Below are 18707 nucleotides of genomic sequence, written 5' to 3'. Positions count from 1 at the left end.
CTGGTCGAATCGCAATGGAGCATTCAGAATGGGGTTTGCGGAAGGCGAGTTACTGGCCAACCATTCCGTAGGGCCACAAGGTGTGATGGAGTCTAAAATGTCAAAGTCCACTCATATTTCAATGTGACATTCCAAAGTTTGAATCCCGACTTCGACCAAATATTTCTACATTCTAGTCGCAGAGATAAGAGATAACATAATTTGATCGATTACTGTAGTCATTACGCCCCTCTATATTTGCCGTTTTGGGGAGTAGTCAAAGTAAAGTTTCCTACGGGTCACTATTCGCACTTAACAGAGTAGAGTATTGGAATTTCTGTCATATCTTGCTGTGCTTACATTGAATATCAGGCGATTGCTCCAGCTTCTCACTTTCACCTCGTAGTGAATCTTGATACAGTGGTTTCTGGTGCCCAAAATCACCCACGCCGTTCACGCTCACGCTTCCACTCCGAGTAGTGTTCATTCCCATTCATGCCTGACAGACAGCCAAGCCCAAGACTTTCCGCCAAGAAAACAAGTAGTTTGCCCAGGGAATATTTGGCTTTCTCACAATGCTCAGTCATATGTCTTGATTCAATTGTGCCGCTCGCTGGAATGTATTCAACTTGGCTCTCGCACGTTTCGCAACATGGGAGCGTAAAAGAAGATTGTTTGCAATGTTGAAGATTGATCGCCTTTGGGTTCATCGAGCCTTGGTTTGAGAGTCTGGTTTTTTTAAGAGCCCAATTGACAATCCAATTTCGCTGAAAAAGGCTGGTCACCTCATTATTGTTCTGCGCCCAGGAGGCAGCGCTCTGCGATCCCAGGCCGCTCAGAGTAGTGCTCTCTCAGACCATTTTTGAGTAGCGTCCTGTGGATCATTCCTCGAGCATGGCTGTCTCGTGTTTCTCCTCTTCAAACTGGTTCTGCATTTCAAACTGCATCTGCTCTTCGAGCTGGATCTGCTCTTCAAACTGCATCTGCTCTTCAAGCTGGTCCTGCTCTTCAAGCTGGATCTCCTGGTCAATCCGCTGCTTCTCGTTTTCACGGAGTGCCTCTTCCCGATTAGCTCTTAGCTCATTCTCTTCTCGAAGTTTCTGTTCCTCCCTTTCACGGAGATATTGTTCATACTCTCGTCGACGGGCAAGCACAAGTTTGTCGATCTCTTTGTCGATCTTCTCTTTTTTAATCCACTCTTCCTCACGATCGGCAAGTTCCTGGACTGCCATGTCACGCTGAATCGTTATCCTGTTCACATCTTGAATCTTCTCATACTCCCGAAGGGCATATTGACGCGATGCATCCGCCACAGCGTCAGTGTCCCAGCCCATAAATACGTGGGGAGGTCCCAGAGGAGTTTGTTGATAGCCTAGGCCGATCAGCTGGCTCGCAGCGTGCATCATTTGAGAAGGAAGAATGGGATTGCTCCCGTCAAATGGAACCTCAAGTACATCGCCAGCGCCGAATTTGGTATGGTTAGGCTGGCCTTGGGACGAGAAGTATTTCTCCATCATCAAGTCAGGACGATCAGACAGTTGGGCATCGGTAACTGAAATATGATGTCAGCAAACTAATCAAACTGCTAGGAGACCAAATGAGGTTTACATTGATGTAGCCATTCCTGAAGCATCTCATCTTGTAGCAAGGTAATGGAGAGAGGGACTTGGTCGCATTGTCCTTGTTCGAGGACTTTCTTCAACAGAACAGTTCCCCTACCGGCGAAGTTATTCTCATCAAATTGGACTCCATAGTGTCTCAATTGGGAGCGGACGAGACCTGGATTGCTTCTGAACAGACTCTGCGCTTGGTACGTCAATTTTGGCAAAAACATGAGCCGGAGCTGAGGGCCCTCGATTCGTTTCATCGGACCGGGGTATGCTCGGAAGCCTTCAAGCCCGTAGATAAAGCCATCACGTTGGACATCCTTGCCGCTGAGAGACATGATGAGCGAATGCCCAGATGGGTGAGAGCAGGAGAGGAAAGATGAGAATGGAAAATTGACGAGAGATGCGAAGGGGAGGAAGAAGGTGAAGATATCCACGAGCAACCGCACTTTCCATCTCATTTTTTCAAATTGCCTCTTGAACCTCACTCTTTTCTTGCTCAACTTACTCTCGCAGTCAAAGGTTGACATTGCTCTTCAGAGCTTTGATTGGTATCTTCGTCAATGTGGGCCATTGAAGAGAGGTCTCAATATAAATTTGTCTCACTCTCTTACGAAAGTACGTAGTTGATGATCCTCTAGAATCTTCATTTTCTGGTGTCAACCCTGGGGTATCTGAATATATACATGGTGCCTCTTCCAACTCGTACTGTGTCCACAGGAAGACTCCCAATTTGCATCGACAAAGACCTTGGAGCAGAGGACATTGTAGTTCTTTCTTCACAAGTTCCATTCTCCAGATGTCATATGCACACTGATCTCCATCGAAAATTTTCCAGTTTGCTTTCAAATTAACGGGGCAAATCGGAGATCATGTATGCGCTGAACATTCCAGATCCCTCACCGCTGACGAAGGGCAACTCCGCGTCTCCAACGAAGCTGTCGAAGGTGCCATTCTGGAATGTGATCGTGCCATCCCCTGGCTCCTGAACTTCACCCTCACCAGTTTCGTAACATCTGAGCTGCAGGAAGTATTTTCCAGGCTGGACATCTGTGGTTTTTTGTTTCTTTGAGCTTGTGGACTCCGAAGCGGGTGCTTTTCTCTTGGAGGCCGACAGAAGGTCCTTTGACGCCGCCGCCGCCGCAGCGTGAGCGACAGCACGATAAGATTGTTCCTCCTCGTCGATTTCCTCCTCGTCGTCTTCGTCTTCTTCGTCTAATCCTTCTTCGCCATGTTCAATAAGTCCAGCATCTTTATCAAGCTGAACGCTTTCACTTTCACTTTCAGAACTGAGGTCGCTTTCAAATCCGAAGCTATCTCCAAATTCGAGCTCGTCTCCAAATTCGGAGTCCTCTGCTTCATGTCCATCGAGACTGGAGCAGTATTCATTCAGGAGAGACTGCTGGGCGCAGATGATCATAATCCCCTTCACAATCCCGAAGTTAATATCGGCTATGAAAACCCCGGGCAGATCACTGGTGCGAATATCCATGCTGAGATTGTCCATATCGCTCCATTGTTCTTGGATGCCCTTGCAATCGACAGTATAACTGCCAACTGGCGACTGCTGGGATGCGTTGGCTTGACCCTTTGACCTTCTTTCGATATAATCCAGATGCAGCTGCCTTCGCAAGCCCCTCTGGATTTCTTCAGCAGCCTTGCGGTCGTCTTCTCTCTTCTGAAGCTCTTTTCTTTTTCGGTCCGCGTGCTCATTGGCAGTCTTTTTCACAGCTGCAGAATCCCAGCCCAGGAAAAGAACTTGTGTCATGGAAAAAAACCGCATTATAGAGTGGAGACCAGGTATCTTGGCAGCGGCTTCCATCAATGGTTCCGGTCCAGCAGAACTGTTCCTTGGAAATAATATATCAATGACAGTCGTGGTCTTGGTGGGCTGCGGTTGACCAGCTTGTAGAAAGTACTTATCCATGATCCACTCAGGACGAAACTTCAGCCGCCGAGGATCACAAGCCTCAAGCCATTCATGGTACATCTCATCTTGGAGATCAAGTATGGATTGAGGGACTTCATCGCACTTGCCCTCCTGGATGGCTTTTTTCAATAGGGTGGTTCCCTTTCCGCTGAATTCTTTCTCCTCAAATTCCACTCCGTAGTGAGTCAATTGAGAGCGAACAAAATCCGGATTTTGGTTTAATGCCTTAGTTGCATCGGTTGACAACTTTGGCAAAAACATGTCCCGGAGTTTGGGGCCTTCAATGCGGGCCATGTGGCCGGGTTCTGCTCGTAAAACGCCATTGGCGTAGGAGAAATTGCCACGTCAGATCTCATCAGACATGATGGGCAGATATGTGAATTTGAATGGCGCGAAGGAACGCGACGCGAAATGTTGATGGAAGTGGGGCTAAGAATATTCGGATTGATGCCTTGAAGTTCAGGCTTGAATTCCCCTGACCTCGTCATCCTCACTTCTTTTCATCTGTACAAGTTTTTTTTTTTTTGACAAAATTTCTTCATTTTTCTTTCATTATTATCTTTTTACAGAAGGGCACTGACTTAGACACCTCCTTTCGCCGTTGCAGCTTCTGCAAAATATTTCTTGGCCCAGCAATTCCTGGCAATCTCCATTTCCAGGGACCATCACCCATCGTAGTTACTGTGGACCGCATAGTTATGACAGAAAAGTATTGATGACTTCATGGAGTGCCTAGTATGTGAATCTGAAACTAGGATGATCATCGCCAAGATTCTCCAACTCTTCTTGAGCCCACTGATACCGATGATCCCTTTTGCCTTGTTCGCGGTTCCGATTCTCGCGATGCAAATAAGCAAAGAACACAACACACGCCACCCCACAGATCCACACCATACCGAGACTGACGCCGAACCCAGTGACATATGTCGGGGCTTCCGAATCGAAGAAAACATTGCTGGCAACCAGGCCGCCACAATTACCAAATCCGATCTGCATAGCCGACGCAATAGACTGCTTATAATGCCCAGCCATGTTATTGCTCAGCCAGCCCATCAAGATCGGCTGCGTCATGTAGCCACCGCCTGTGATTGCATAGAGCGCGAAGTATCGTGCGCCTACAGGTACTGAACTTTGACACAGTAGAAGGACGTATCCGATCGTGGCGATTATGCAGCCTGTGATTGTGAAGGCGAAGCGGTGGCGGAGTCGATCGCTTGCGAAAGCTGTTGTTAATGCAATTACCGTTGCCACGAGGTAGATCGGGATACTCATGACTTGGGCTCGAACGGAGGTCCAACCGAGTTGTTTGAGGATTGTCGGGGTGAAGAATGATGTTGCGTACCCGGTGTTGACAATGCCAAAGTACATGATTGGGCTAGCATCAGCTGTTAGAGACGGTTTTGCTATAGCGAATCACCCAACTTACCCCAAGTATAGTTTAATGTCTGTGAATGTGCGCTTGATGGCTGGTTTGTCGAAGCGGTTCATCTGTGCCTCACCTCGGTCTTCGGATAATCTTTGAATCAGCAACGCACGCTCTTGATCATTCAAAAATGTTGACTGCTCAGGCCAATCGACAATCAAGAACTTGGCGGCGATGGCAGCAGCGACCGTGGCCAATCCTTCGATTATGAAAATCCAGCGCCAGCCACTGTATCCAGCGACTCCATCCATCTTGGCTATGGCATAAGCAAGAAGCTAAAGCAAGGTGATATTAGCACGACGCCTGACTATTTGATGGGGCTATACGTACTCCGCTGACAGCACCGGCCAGAATGCTTGCACTGAAGAACACATTGAGTCGCCATTGCAACTCATGGCGTTTGTAATACATCGCGATCAAGTAAATGCAGCCTGTGAAATCAGCGCGGGCTCTAGCCGGCAAGGTAAATCGTGAGTCGTGACTTACCAGGCATGAATCCAGCCTCGAACACCCCTAATAAGAACCGACACGCGACAAGACCACCGAAGCTTTGCGTTACTCCTTGGCAAGTGGTGATGATTCCTGTAAAAGTCAGCGCAATCCACGACTTCGGAACGTTGGAAATGGTTGATATACCCCAAAGAAACATAATTCCACTTAACCACCACGATGGTGGCACCTTTCTCAAGACCAAATTACTAGGAACCTCGAACAAGATATATGGGATGAAGAAGATGAACAGCGCGATATTGTAGTCATGCCCTTCCATGCCCAAATCCTTTTCAAGGCCCTGTAGCCGGGCATTGCCAATATTGATTCGATCGAGGAAGGCAAGTAAGAACAAAAACATCAAAATTGGAACGACATGGATGTCAAGTTTCCACAGCAATCTTTTTCGGCTGCCCGGTCGATCTCGGGCACTGACGTAGTAGACTTCACGTCTTCGACCGTCTCATGGTGCTCTTTTTCAAGGTCCATGGTAGACGTGCTTTGAGTCAACGAGGTTGATTGTTAATTTTAACAGTCAGTGTAAGATTGAGGACAATAGTGCGAGATAAGGGGGTTTAAATGTATCCCGCTGTGGGTAGCTGTATAGATGGGGAAGAATCCGGGGTACTGTTGAGCTCCACCCCCGCACTGCCAACTTTAATTCCGCATTCTTTGATCGCACCCAGAACATCAGTTCCGCGCTGAACATGCCAAGAGAGACTAGGTTTGGTTTGACATGTCGATCGGGCCAGATTATCAGTGATACAAATTGGAAGTACGGAAGCGTGCTGGACAAAGAACTGTGAGCTACGCCGACAAACCACGCTCTCCTTGAGGTAAGTGAGTATAGGGTAATGATTTCGGTAGAGCATGCATGCACAAGGCATATCTCCTTGCTTGGAACTGACCTCGGGATATGTTGGCCGCTGGCTCATACGCATACTTCGCACTCCGTACAGGACCCCAGGTCCCAACAGACCAAAAAAACAAAGGAAGCGGCCGTTCGTACCCAACCAAAAGAGAGATAGTGGCACATATTGACCAATGCGAATAACATTCACAGCCTTGAAAAGCCGTCAGTAGTCCTCCAGCTTGCAGAAAACTTCCACCCAGCCTTGGATTTGATCAATGCGAGCTTTCAAGATTCTGGTCAAGCCACTTAAGCCGATCGAGCTTGGATTGCGGAATGGGACCCGGAACGGCATTCCGCTAATTTGACGCACAGCCAAGATCTGTGAAGGCAAATGTTTGACCGAAGGCCCAATCAGAAAGGACTAGAAAATAACACTACTGGGATCTGCATTTCGAACTGAACTGACTATACGGAGTTTATCAACTAGCAATGCATCGTTAGCCTATGATCCCACGTTCTTACGAAGTATGGGCTCCAAGGGGAACGTCTGCTCATCGGGGGCAACATCCTTGTAGACTGTGTCCCAGCGATGTTGGAGCGGCTGAGGGGTCTCCCACGCGTTCTCAGGGTCACGCAGCCAAATTCTCAGCAAATGACGCCTTTGGCAGGTGGTCAGCACTTGGTATGATGTATGGCGGAATGACGAGACTTACTGCTTCCCCGGCGCATCCTTGAAACCATTCCGCGCGTGGAAAATACTAAGGTTATTCACATATTGCACATCGCCCTTTTGGAAGTCTAGAACGGCACGATGCTTTTCCGCCAAGAAATGCAGCGCATCAAGAGCCTCGGCTTGCGCTTCGGTGATCGGGGGAATATCCTTCGATCGAGGCTGGGCCTGGAAGCCAGTGAAGTAGCGTCTTGCGTATTGGATCAAAACTCGCTCGGGGGTGGAATCCGTGGCGGGTTGGTGGTAAAGAAGAGGGCGCAGGACATAGGGCTTGGCCGGGTTATTGAACCTGGGCAGATTAGTGTGGAAATTGTCATTGCATGGGTTAGCTCTTACCCATCGACGGGCCAATCTTGAGATAGGGTGTGGATCAAATCGGGTCTCTCCTTGGCTAGAATGTTGTACACATGTCCACTGCTGGATAGATAGCTTTCTCCTCCCTCTGCGGCAGGGTTCAAACATAGAAGCGAGATGATATCGCCTGCATCGGTGTGGAAGACTTGTTTATCGGCAGTATTGGAAGGCGCGCCAATCTTTTCCGCTTCAAACGTGGTTGTGAGATCTTTGATATGGGAAATCACAGGCGATGTACCGTTGGCCAGTCGAGTGTCTTGCTGGCGGCCTCGAATGCTACCAACATGAGACGAAACGCCAGTATAGATGATGATGTTGTCTTCACGAGAGTAATCGTCAACGCGCAAGCCACGTAGCACAAAGAAACCCCGGCCGGCGTGAAGCTCTTTCGAAAGGTCTCGAAGTGTAGGTCGAAGAGTAGGCAGCGGGAAGGTGGACTCGTTAATATTTCCGAGAGAAAGATTGAGAGCTATCAAGTCAGAGATTGAAAAACTCCATTGTGATCGCAACCGTATATACCTTTGAAACTCTTCAAAGCAGCGTCGACCTCCTCCAACTCAGCATCCTTCAAGTGGTAGATCCAATTTTCTCCTTTCACAACCTCACTCCCTTCCCAAACCAGCGGGGAGACTAGCTTCTGTGGGAATCCCGCAGGCAAAGTTGTTTGCAGTGTCTCAGTCTCCTTGCGCTGACGAGTGCGTTCCTTGTACTTTTCATAGTCAGGGTGGTACTGAATGTCAGGCTGCCTTGGCACAGTAATGGTCTCGACGGTGGACATGTTGGCTATGTTTTTTTTTTTTTTTTTTTTTTCAAAATGAGAGAAAAGCAACATTCATTTAACAGAAAACAACCTTGGACTTCGGTGAGTTTGTTTGACTCGCGATTCTGGAATTTCATGTTCTTACTAAATTGAAACCACGCAGCTATCACGACACCGACCCCGCAAAGTGCGGAATCACCAACCACAACGATCTGATTGTTATTAGCACCGGAGGGTTTTTATTTTTGTTACGTAGAGGCCAATCAGTAAACATGATCGCATCATCTGTCTAGCAACCCTCGCAATAGCCACGCCGGGAATGGCGTCCAGGGCTGATTTCTTATTTAATATTTAGTTCCAAGCTTGATGCTCAATATGAACATCAAAAAATGTTTAAAAAACCTGAGCCAAGGACCTTCGAGTCCTGCTCGACCGATAGCTCAGGCGAAAATGTTCAAAAAGTGGACGAATCTCACATTTTACAAGATCGCAGAATCGGAGTCTTTGGAGCCGTTTCATTGATTGTGAACAAGATTGTGGGAGCTGGGTAAGTCAATTGACTATGTTTTGTCATAAAAATTGCTAAACTACAGCATGTAGAATCTTTTCCACGCCCGCGTCTATCTTCAAGCTGAGCGGTAGCCCAGGGATGGCCCTCATTCTTTGGGTTATTGCAGGCGCGATCTCAACATGCGGCGCATTGGTTATGCTCGAATTTGGCAGTATCATTCCTCGATCCGGAGGCATGAAATTATACCTCGAGCGATCTTTCTCACCAAAACTCATGATGACTTGTATCTATTTGTTCTATTGCGTCTTCCTACGTGAGTCTCTGCCTGATGCATGTTGCGACAATCAAAATGGGGTTCTAATGAAAGTAGAGGTGTCTGCCAGCAATGCCATTACCTGCGCTTCCTATCTTCTCAAAGCTGCAGGTGTCGAATCAACGACATGGAAGCTGAGAGGATTAGCGATCGCAGCAACTGCATTTGCAGTGGGCATGCACACTGTTGCTCCGCGAATTGGCCGATATGTGCAAGACATGATGAGTGCAGTCAAGCTCTTCATTCTTTTGTTTATTGTTTGTACTGGATTTGCAGCCCTGGGTGGCCATCTCAACATTCCTAACCCACACAACTTTGATCTATCTACCTCTTTCCAAGGCACTTCGAACAATGGGTACAACATCGGTACAGCCCTGTTGGATGCGATATTTTCATTCCATGGATATGACAACTTGAACATGGTACATCTTCTCACCAAAATATGAGATAAATATGCTAATAGCTTTTTTAGGTTCTTTCGGAAGTCAAGAACCCTCAGCGGACGCTGAAAATCGCGATTCCTACTGCCATGGGTAGCATCACGGTGCTTTACCTCCTTGCGAACATCGCATATGTATGAATAACCCTCCACACAAAGACTTTTCTCTAACCAAATTTACTAGTTTGCTGGTGTATCAAGAGAAGAATTCTTAGCATCTGATTTGACGATTGCCGCATCCCTCTTTAGGAATGTCTTCGGTGCATCGGCAGCCACAAAAGCTCTCCCAGCACTGGTGGCCATCTCTGCTATTGGTCATCTTCTGGGAATTGCGTTCACAGTCCGTAAGTATTTTTCGATGCAGTGTATTTTGAGGGAGTCGTGCTGACGGATATGACAGCTCGCGTTATCCAAGAATTAGCTAAGGACGGAATCATGCCATTCCCGAACATTCTTATGCAAAATCGACCATTCAAAACACCCATCTGGGCATTGGCAATCCATCTAGGAGTCACAGTCCTTTTTATCTGCGCCCCTCCTGCGGGTGATGCATTCGATTTTGTTGTTGGTCTCAACTCTTACCCAACAGTGCTCCTTCTCGCAGCCGTCACAGCTGGGTTGATGAAGCTGCGTCTGTCAAAAAGCGAAGACTTGAACTCAGGTTTCAAGGCTCCATGGGCTGTTCTTGCATTCTATCTAGCTGGAAGCATTGTGAGCAACTATTTTCATCTACCCAGATTGCAATACTGACAATTACCACTAGTTCCTCCTTGTCATGCCTTTCGTGCCACCTCCCAATGGAAAGGGAAGCACTAGTCTACCTTACTATCTATCGCCCGTTGTGGCTTTGGCAATTCTCTCTCTGGGTATCATATACTACGTCGGCCGATTTGTTCTATTGCCATGGATCTTCAACTACAGGCTTGAATTGAAAGCTATTGAACTCAGTGATGGATCTCAGGTGTCACGGTATAAGATGATCAGGAATTGAGTATTTGTCAGAAGAGCAGTGGGATAAAATTTCGAGCTATGTGCATAATTAATAACGCAGGCCAAACTAGGTAGAGTCTACCTCTATCAATATTACTCCGCTCATCCGTGGATTCCCGAGGCCATTCCATGAATATTCCCTACCTGAACCTAAACTTGGAAACCTTCCAAGGTTGCTATAGACTGGAACCCATGGATACGAAGTAAAGAATTTCACATTAACACTTCACAAACTAGTATTATAGACCACTTACTTTAGACAGCAGTCGATTTCATATCGATATTCGATGCCACAAAGACATCATGACTATATGCCGGAGTTGCCGCCATGTGGCGATTTATTTCCCCCAACATGTTCAACTGTGACAGCACCAGGCTTTTCACTAGTCTCATCGTTCATCCTCATCTCCTTTTGTTGAGCCAACACCTCTTCTCCCTGGGCAACATGATTGGTACCACCAAACAGAATATCGATCTCCTCCAAAGGAACCTGCTTGGTCTCGGGGATCAGGAAGAAAACAAATACAGCAAGCAAGAAATTGATTCCGGCAAACATGTAGAAGGCGTAGAAGCCCTCATTGTCCAGGAAGATAGGGAAAAACTGTTGGACAATAGCGTTGGCGACGTTTTGTGTCTGTGATGCCATGCCCACGGCCTGGGCGCGGACGTTCATGGAAAAGATTTCGGATGTCCAAATCCACACAGTTGCCCCCCAGGATGGTTTGTCTGTAGATGAAATGGTTAGAGAAGCCTCTTGAACAAATTAAGACGAAAGGGGACTCACAGAAGAAGATGAATAAGAATAGTAAGAACACAATCGATATACCAACAGGTTCTGACTTGGCGCCGTTGGCAAGTACTGGCGTTTCGGTCTCGACAGCAGAAACGATGATCATGCAGAGACCCATGCCGATGCCACCGACGATCAAAAGGAATTTTCTTCCGAATCGATCAATAATCCAGACGGCATTAAGAGTGAAAAGAATACCAAATGTGGCGTTGAGAGCGTTGATGAGTGCAATCTGGCTGTCGCTAGTGAACACCTTCTTGTAGATCTTGGTCGAGTATGAGTTGAGGGAGCCTTGTCCAGTAACCTGCTGGCCGGCATTAAGAACGAGTGCCAAAGCCATGCGCTTGCGGAGAGATTTGTCCTTCCAGAGAGCAGAGTAGTTGCCGGAGATAGCTTCTTTCTCGTATTCGATGGCTTCGCGAATCTCGAGGAGCTCTTGCTCTACCTCTTCTTCGGTGTCGCGGACCTTTTGAAGAGCGGCACGGGCCTTCTCGATGCGGTTTCCTTTCTTCACATACCTGAGTTTCGTCAGCATCATTGAAGTTCATAGCACACATTGGGATAAATTACCAGCGAGGACTTTCGGGGACAGTAGGCAGGAGGGCGAGGATCATGACCGGGACAAGGAGTTGGAAGACCACAACCATCTTCCAATCCCACTCACCTAGTCTGGCAACATGCTTGGTGCAAGCAAAGTTGATCCAGAAACAGATGAAAGATCCTACAGAATAGAACATCTGCCAGAAAGTCATGATCTTGCCGCGGATCTCAGCAGGCGCGAGTTCGCCAATGTAGATGGGGCCGGCGGCTGCAAAGTCATTCTCGTCAGTCTCAATATGCAATACTCGATTCGGAATTCTTACTTAATGCAATACCCTGACCAATACCAATGATGCACCGGCCTGCAAGGAAGCAAGCCAGGTTGTGGCGAGGTGTGAATGTTTGCATGAAGGTAGCGACAATGACTAAAACACAGCCAATTCCCATTCCCATCTTGCGGCCCAAGAAGTCTGCACATGGGCCGCCAAGAAAGAATCCACCAAAGATAGCCCCAACTGTGTATGCTGTGTTGATTGCACCGATCGTATTTGCGTTCGGGTTGTTCATCCATGCTAACCAGTTCTTGGAGCCTTGAACGGAGTTGAAAACGGATGCATCATAGCCATAAAGGACCATACATGATGCTGCAACTAGAGATATGTACCTAGAGTCTGGCGTTAGATTTGAATCATGAAAAAATAGTTGTTCACGTACCAATTGTACGCTCTTTTAGCGCTCATCAACCCCATCTTGAAGACTGATCTAAACCTTGGAACTGATCGGGTGTGATTGAAAGCACGACAGGTCCACGCCTAGAGTGTGCAGTAAGCTCCCAAAAACAGAAAAGAGTAACAACAGTCCCTCTGGGGTAATGAAAGGAGTTGATTCACAGTAAAGTGCAGTTCAGCGCACAACTCGGCTGACGGGTGACAGCCCAATCTATATATGAGCCGGCTGGAGTGTCCCGGGGGGCAAGACCAAGGTCCAAGCCATGTGAGAGGAAAAGCGCCATGGCGCAAATCAGACTATCCCAGAATCACTAACCCCGGACACGCTAAGATCATTTGGCATTTTGATAATGCGGAGCTGTGTCTGAGTGGTGGGGTATCGCGGAGTCAACTGCACATGGCAGAGTATTTAGGTCTCCTGGATAAATCCTCATTGGCTCAAAACACCCCAGAATCCAAAGTTCCAATCTGGGGTCACGACAATCTGGGGTTCGAGGATATTTTGTTCCGGGGAAAATGAAGTGCTGGGTTTCCACGAATCGGCGCGTGAGGCGATAGGAGAAAGTCGACTCCACCAATAGGGTAAATACTGTAGGAAGCAGCAAAAAAAAGGGATACTTAAGAAGCAGCAACGCCTCAAAGTAACGAAGAAATAATAAGCGAGGTGCCACTGGACTTGGCACCGTGCTTCTTGTCTGGGCAAGATAGGGCTGACTGCAGTTCTTCCAGTAGGTGTTATCTGATGCTGACACTAAATGAAAGTAGAGGCCCGTGTGCCCTTTCACTGTCTGAAATACAAATGAAAGCGAGGACGTATGATCGCAGATCCATGGAAACCACTGTCAGATGCTGTTTATGTTGGACACGTTGAAGACTCTGCCAACGAATAACGGGCATCTTTGAATGGGTAAATGGCGGTCAAGTAGGCGAACAACATGCCAAAAGAAAACAAAAAGAAAACAAAAAGAAAACAAAAAGAAAACAAAAAGAAACAGTAAAGCAGATCTAGAACATATAAACAGGCGACATGGTGTTTGTGCCACCAAATTAGGGCCTCCGTAAATTCCTGGGTTGTTGTAGATCGTAGGGCTAAATCCCCACATTCAACCTCCATGGAGATTCCTTAACACTACGGACTATACAGAGTAGTAAAAGCAGCTTGATCTAGCTTTCTAGCCAGTGAGCCAGTGAGCCAGTGATTTAATTCACAAGATCTTTCATTTTGGCAACTGGTCGCATCCAGAGTTAATAAATTAAATTATGTCGTGCTGAGGCACCTTTCACGTCCACGGGTCTGTATAACACCCAGATCAACAATTTGTAGCATCAACGGTCAAACAGACCGAGCTAGCCACCTGCTTCTAACAAACATTTAACAAACAATAAGCCTAACAATTTTCTATATTTGCGTAATTAGAACAATCTAGATGTACAACCCGACTCTGGTTATAGTGATCACGTGTTCTCGCGATTTGATCGCGATCCACGCAACGACCAAACTTTTTGGGTTATGCTTCTTTGGACAAATGCTACTTTTTGGACCAAGAGCCGCCGCCTACATGGAGTGCCCTCTTTGCTACTGATACCCAACCAGCTTTGCTGGTTATCCATTCAATATGCCACCGCGCAGTGTGAAGAAAAAGCAGACGCGACTCGCTTTTGCCCCATCGGCAGCCGCGCCTTCGCACGAAGCAGATCCAGAGGAAACCAGTCGCTACGCCACCCTGACATACAACAATGGCAGATCAGGGACAACAAATACCAAAAAGCCGGTGGAAACCATCCGTCAAGCTTTGCCAAAGAAGAAACAACCGCTGTCTTCTACGACGCAGCAGAGCTCTTCCACATCTAGGAAGAACAGTATGTCCCGTGCTTTGTATTTAGGCAGCGCCGATGAGCTAAATAAATGAGACAAACTTCCCACGCAAGATACACCGATCAACGACTCCTCCGATGAATCCATCTTCTCCGTCGATCTGAAGCGAATGTTGCGTCGCTCGCCCGCTCAAACCGACGAACCTGACGAACGTGAACGTGAACGTGGACCTCAACCCAAACCTGAACGTGGACGTGGACGTGGACCTCAACCCAAACCTGAACGTGGACGTGGACGTGAACGTGAGCCTCAACCCAATCCTGAACGTGGACCTCAACCTGAACTCGAACCTGGACCAGGACGTGAACCTCAGCCCAATCCTGAACCTGGACCACAACCTGGATCTCAACCCAATCCTGAACGTGGACCTCAACCTGAATCTCAACCTGAACTCGAACCTGGACCGCAACCTGGACCCGGACCCGGACCCGGACCCGGACCTCAATCTCCATCTCCATCTCAACCTCCATCTCAATCTCAATCTCAATCCGAACCCGAACCCGAACCCGACACCATCAACATTTCACCCAAACCGTCGAAAATGCCTCGCGCAAAGAAGTTCCAGCAGGCGTTGCGATTTGCGCCGAAGGGCGCCGCGGACACCGACCCGGAGGAGCTGACAAAGCCCCGCCGGGCACCTAAACGCAAGGCGACCTCGCCAATCATCGTGAGCGACGACGACGAACCGGTTGTCGCTTCTGCGAGAAAGCGAACAAAGCCCGCGCAGTTAGCTCGCACTTCCCCCTCACTAAGCTCCGAGGACGAAAACGAAATCGTGGCCCCGTCAACCGCCAGAAAGCGCAGAACACGAAACCCCGTTGATGTCAAGGAAAGTGACGATTCCGATCAACCGGTGGCATCCTCGCCTATGAAAAGGCTGAGACGTGGTCCAGAAATTGACAACGCCCAAATTCCGCATACACCCCGTCATACCTCGAAGCAATCTAAGCTTGATATTGAGGAGGATCTGGTAGATCTTCAAGATTCAGGTGAGATTCAAAAGATGTCCACATACATTTTTCCCCTATACTAATAAGCTATGCAGTCGTGAAAAACACTCGCACTCGTGGCCGGAACGTTGAAACCGCGCGCGACAAGAGGCTGAAACAACTTGAAGTTTTGCGCCGCAGACGCGCAGGCCTGAAAGAGCAGAGCGAAGACGACGCCGAAGACGACGCCGAAGGAACTTCCGGTTCTGACGTTGAAGAGGTGACGGGCCGCGCTAGCCCTTCTGGCCAAGGTCTCTGGAAGCACCACGACGAAGACAGCGACGTGGAATCGACCATAGATCCAAATGAGGACCTTGATCGATACGAAGACGACTTTGTCTTAAAGGATGACAAGGATGATCTTGGTGTCCCTACTGAGGAGATTCCATTTGAATTCACTCGCCACGCATACAAGCAACCCAAAGAATATTTCCGAGATGTCATTGGTTGGATGGTCCACAACAAACTCAACCCAGCTTTTCCTCGCTCCGATGCTATGTATGAGATGGCATTCATGAAGCTTGAAGACGAAGTCAAGGGTCGAGCTGGATCACAGCTGATTTCTTCGGTTTGGACCCCGGGCTTCGTTTATTCACTCCAGGCCCGGCCACACATGGACATCTCTGCTTATCCCACGGAAGAAAACCACTCTTGCGATGCCTGCAGACGATCTGGCCACCCGGCTTCTGCAGACATGAGGCTTTTCGGGAAGCCATACTCGCTGCAAACTCTAGAGCCTCTGAACGACGATGATGACAGTGATTCTAACGATGATTCCAACAAGAGCACCAACGATGGAAACGATCGGGACCGCAATGGTCATGTCATTCCCGATGAGCACGTCCATTTCTACCTGGGAAAGTGAGTTAAAATTTCACTTTTTATTGAAATTTATCTGACATTTCTATTCTTCCAGGCAATGCAAATCCCGAGCTGTGCTCGCTCACACGCTCACACATTGGCGCCACCACCTAAATGAATGGGTCATTGATCACCTTGATCGCATTGGCCTCATGGATGACGACGAGGTTCTGAAACGCAACAACCTGAGCATCAAGCGCAGGACTCGGCATGCAAATCAGGTCCTTGACAGGATGGTCTTCACTGGTGAAGTTGACAAATTGTGGCGTGACTTCCATCTCAATCTCAAGTCTGCCCGTGAGAAAGAGGTATGTTCTATTACTACTGCTTTATTGGAATTCTTATACTGATATAGTCTGCTTTGTCACTAGTCCATCTATGGCTAATCTGTCGATCTGCTCTTACTCGCTCCCAAGTCTCATTGCGAACTGCAGACTTTCGTTCTCAGCACATTCATATTCAGCAACATTCAGCCCCTCGTCATGGCAGGGTTTCTCACTTTCCAAGGGCCTGTTAAGGACCCCCAAAAATATTTCACATTCCCCATGCACAAAATACATTATGATACCCCTTTTCCAGTGGCTATTTATGATATCATTTCGCCATTAGCTATATGCATTTTCACTCATTTGTCCCATTTGGCGCAGCAAGACAAGCACTGGCATACTCGATTGAGCAATTCCCCCACGGCTAATTCAGCAGATAGCATTCCAATCACATGAATTCCCAAGTCCATTAGATTGTGTTACTTTGGTCTTAGATGGATGGTCGTGGTCCGAGTGAGACATGCATGACCTCTGATATCAACCAGCATTCCAGCACTGCTTGGAAGTACGTAGTCCAGAGTATAGGTCCTCACTAGTCCTATGGACCAACTCCTTTCTGCTGATGTCCAATAAACACCTTACTGGATAAGTGTTTTAGTTCTGTCGATTGCTAATGTCTCAATTTGCAAAGAACACAGAGAAGAATAGGCAATCAAACCCAACATTTTTCATTACTTAGACAGACATGCACATGAAGAGAGAAGAAAAAAGGTGTATAGAGAAACATGAGTAGATGGTTGGGGTTGTACAAATACATGCATAAGCTGCCGGAGCCAAAGTGTCAAGAAAGCATGAGAGATGCGAAAAAAGTCCAAGAGATATGATAGATCCACTTGAAGCTGACAGTCCTTTGTAGAGTCTGTCCAAAGATGGGAGTCCCGGAATCTGGGCTTCGTGCACCGCGTGCTTTCTCGCTGGCATTCAAAATCGATGATCGAGGCGCTGGATCGGGGGGCTCTTTTCCAAGGTGGTATTAATTTACAGAGTGGGTTGGGCCTCCTTTTCGGACTCAACGCCAGGGGTGAGCATCTAATGAAGAGGATCGAGGTCAGCGGTTGAAATTTCAGCATTTTCGGTGAATTCCGAGATAAGGATTGGGGCGCGATAGTTTTGTGCAGAGAGGTTCGCGGCGTGATGGGATACCCCGGGAATTGTACCCTGTACAATTCCCGATGACGACACGAAAATGAGAACAATGATGTTCTCCCGGACAGAACACAAAAAAGACAGGGCTGAATCAAAGCAACTTGAACACGTACCTCGTTGGCTCCCTTAATCATTCCCTGCTCACGCTCCATCTGGATGTACTGCTCCTCCTCGGCGTAAGCGAGGGCGAAGGGCACACCAAGCAGGAAAGCGCTGGTGCTAATAACCCAAAGGGCCTTTCCGCTGAAGGAAAAGGTGGCCTTGGTAAGGGATGTGACGGAGGAGATGGAGTCGGAGACAGTGCGGCGGGCGGAGGGGGAACGATATCTTTCAGGGCAGCGATACGCTCGTAAAGAGACTCGCTCTCGAGTTCAACATCTTCATCATCGGAGATCTCGGAGTCTGTTGGGTTTAGATGTCAGATATGGGTATTGGTGGTTTCCGCGGATGTGTCCATTTCTGGGGTCGGGGCGCGTGATGGGGGTGGATTGGCGAGGATGGCAAGGGAACAAGGGAGCAATTGAACGCGGCAGTCCAAATTGTGAGACTTGCTCCCGATAAAGATGACAATGATGCGATGCAAGTTTCAAGGTGTATAGGCGTAACCGATACTAACCAGTGTCAGAGTAGTCGTCCTCATCATCGGAGACGAGGAGAGCATCGTGCTTGGTGGCGGTGGGCTTCTCGGAGAAGTGCTCGTCTTCGACTTCGGTGAGTTTGACCATTTTGAAGGATGTAAGATTGGGGATAAGGACGTGATCGGGTATAAGGTGATGGATGAATGATGGAAGGACGCTTTACGTTTCGCTCCGACTTTTTTGCCGAAAAGCGGCGAAGGAGCTTGGACCCACCCTCGATGACCGATGTCATTGCGCCAATGGTGTTCGTTACTTGCCTGCTGTCGATGCTCATTTGTTTCGATGCCAAGTGGCAGCAAAGGAGAATAGAAATATATGCTAAAGAAAAACATTGACAAAGAGAGGTGTATTCTACAAGGCCAAATACTGGTCTATAATTACAAAGTCATCCCATAGACGTGACCATTCACATGACCAATTATGTCCGACATGTGC

General features: G+C 47.9%; 9 protein-coding genes across 9 annotated transcripts; 3 read left to right on the top strand and 6 right to left on the bottom strand.

Annotated features, from left to right (window-relative positions):
• Nucleotides 1-860: 860 nt before the first annotated feature.
• Nucleotides 861-1924, bottom strand: N7506_006179 (uncharacterized protein; the record flags this gene model as incomplete). Its single annotated transcript, XM_056955472.1, has 2 exons — nt 861-1531; nt 1588-1924. 2 exons carry the CDS (start codon nt 1922-1924, stop codon nt 861-863), a joined length of 1008 nt encoding a protein of 335 aa, XP_056809806.1.
• Nucleotides 1925-2817: 893 nt separating this feature from the next.
• N7506_006178 (uncharacterized protein) lies at nt 2818-3180 on the top strand (the record flags this gene model as incomplete). The annotated part of the gene is made up of 1 exon (XM_056955471.1): nt 2818-3180. The coding sequence occupies one exon, from the start codon at nt 2818-2820 to the stop codon at nt 3178-3180; it is 363 nt and encodes a 120-aa protein (XP_056809805.1).
• Nucleotides 3181-4248: 1068 nt separating this feature from the next.
• On the bottom strand, nt 4249-5789 carry N7506_006177 (uncharacterized protein; the record flags this gene model as incomplete). The annotated part of the gene is made up of 5 exons (XM_056955470.1): nt 4249-4891; nt 4943-5015; nt 5052-5214; nt 5270-5370; nt 5426-5789. 5 exons carry the CDS (start codon nt 5787-5789, stop codon nt 4249-4251), a joined length of 1344 nt encoding a protein of 447 aa, XP_056809804.1.
• Nucleotides 5790-6783: 994 nt separating this feature from the next.
• Nucleotides 6784-8143, bottom strand: N7506_006176 (TauD/TfdA family dioxygenase; the record flags this gene model as incomplete). Its single annotated transcript, XM_056955469.1, has 4 exons — nt 6784-6940; nt 6995-7300; nt 7348-7834; nt 7885-8143. The coding sequence occupies 4 exons, from the start codon at nt 8141-8143 to the stop codon at nt 6784-6786; spliced, it is 1209 nt and encodes a 402-aa protein (XP_056809803.1).
• A 371-nt stretch (nt 8144-8514) lies between these two features.
• N7506_006175 (uncharacterized protein) lies at nt 8515-10379 on the top strand (the record flags this gene model as incomplete). Its single annotated transcript, XM_056955468.1, has 6 exons — nt 8515-8672; nt 8726-9371; nt 9422-9523; nt 9573-9732; nt 9753-10099; nt 10152-10379. 6 exons carry the CDS (start codon nt 8515-8517, stop codon nt 10377-10379), a joined length of 1641 nt encoding a protein of 546 aa, XP_056809802.1.
• Nucleotides 10380-10685: 306 nt separating this feature from the next.
• On the bottom strand, nt 10686-12457 carry N7506_006174 (putative MFS sugar transporter; the record flags this gene model as incomplete). The annotated part of the gene is made up of 5 exons (XM_056955467.1): nt 10686-11104; nt 11163-11686; nt 11739-11976; nt 12032-12372; nt 12423-12457. 5 exons carry the CDS (start codon nt 12455-12457, stop codon nt 10686-10688), a joined length of 1557 nt encoding a protein of 518 aa, XP_056809801.1.
• A 1917-nt stretch (nt 12458-14374) lies between these two features.
• On the bottom strand, nt 14375-14782 carry N7506_006173 (uncharacterized protein; the record flags this gene model as incomplete). Its single annotated transcript, XM_056955466.1, has 1 exon — nt 14375-14782. One exon carries the CDS (start codon nt 14780-14782, stop codon nt 14375-14377), a length of 408 nt encoding a protein of 135 aa, XP_056809800.1.
• Nucleotides 14783-14853: 71 nt separating this feature from the next.
• On the top strand, nt 14854-16548 carry N7506_006172 (uncharacterized protein; the record flags this gene model as incomplete). Its single annotated transcript, XM_056955465.1, has 4 exons — nt 14854-15301; nt 15358-16162; nt 16218-16470; nt 16534-16548. The coding sequence occupies 4 exons, from the start codon at nt 14854-14856 to the stop codon at nt 16546-16548; spliced, it is 1521 nt and encodes a 506-aa protein (XP_056809799.1).
• A 918-nt stretch (nt 16549-17466) lies between these two features.
• N7506_006171 (mitochondrial import receptor subunit TOM22) lies at nt 17467-18359 on the bottom strand (the record flags this gene model as incomplete). Its single annotated transcript, XM_056955464.1, has 3 exons — nt 17467-17517; nt 17748-17992; nt 18251-18359. 3 exons carry the CDS (start codon nt 18357-18359, stop codon nt 17467-17469), a joined length of 405 nt encoding a protein of 134 aa, XP_056809798.1.
• Between the last annotated feature and the right edge of the window lie 348 nt (nt 18360-18707).

The sequence above is a fragment of the Penicillium brevicompactum genome, assembly GCF_028827555.1.
Source record: "Penicillium brevicompactum strain IBT 35665 chromosome Unknown utg000005l_segment0_segment0, whole genome shotgun sequence".
Taxonomy (NCBI): Eukaryota; Fungi; Ascomycota; class Eurotiomycetes; order Eurotiales; family Aspergillaceae; genus Penicillium; species Penicillium brevicompactum.
The sequence above is the reverse complement of the archived record's forward strand: the minus strand, read 5'-3'. Positions and strand labels throughout refer to the sequence as shown.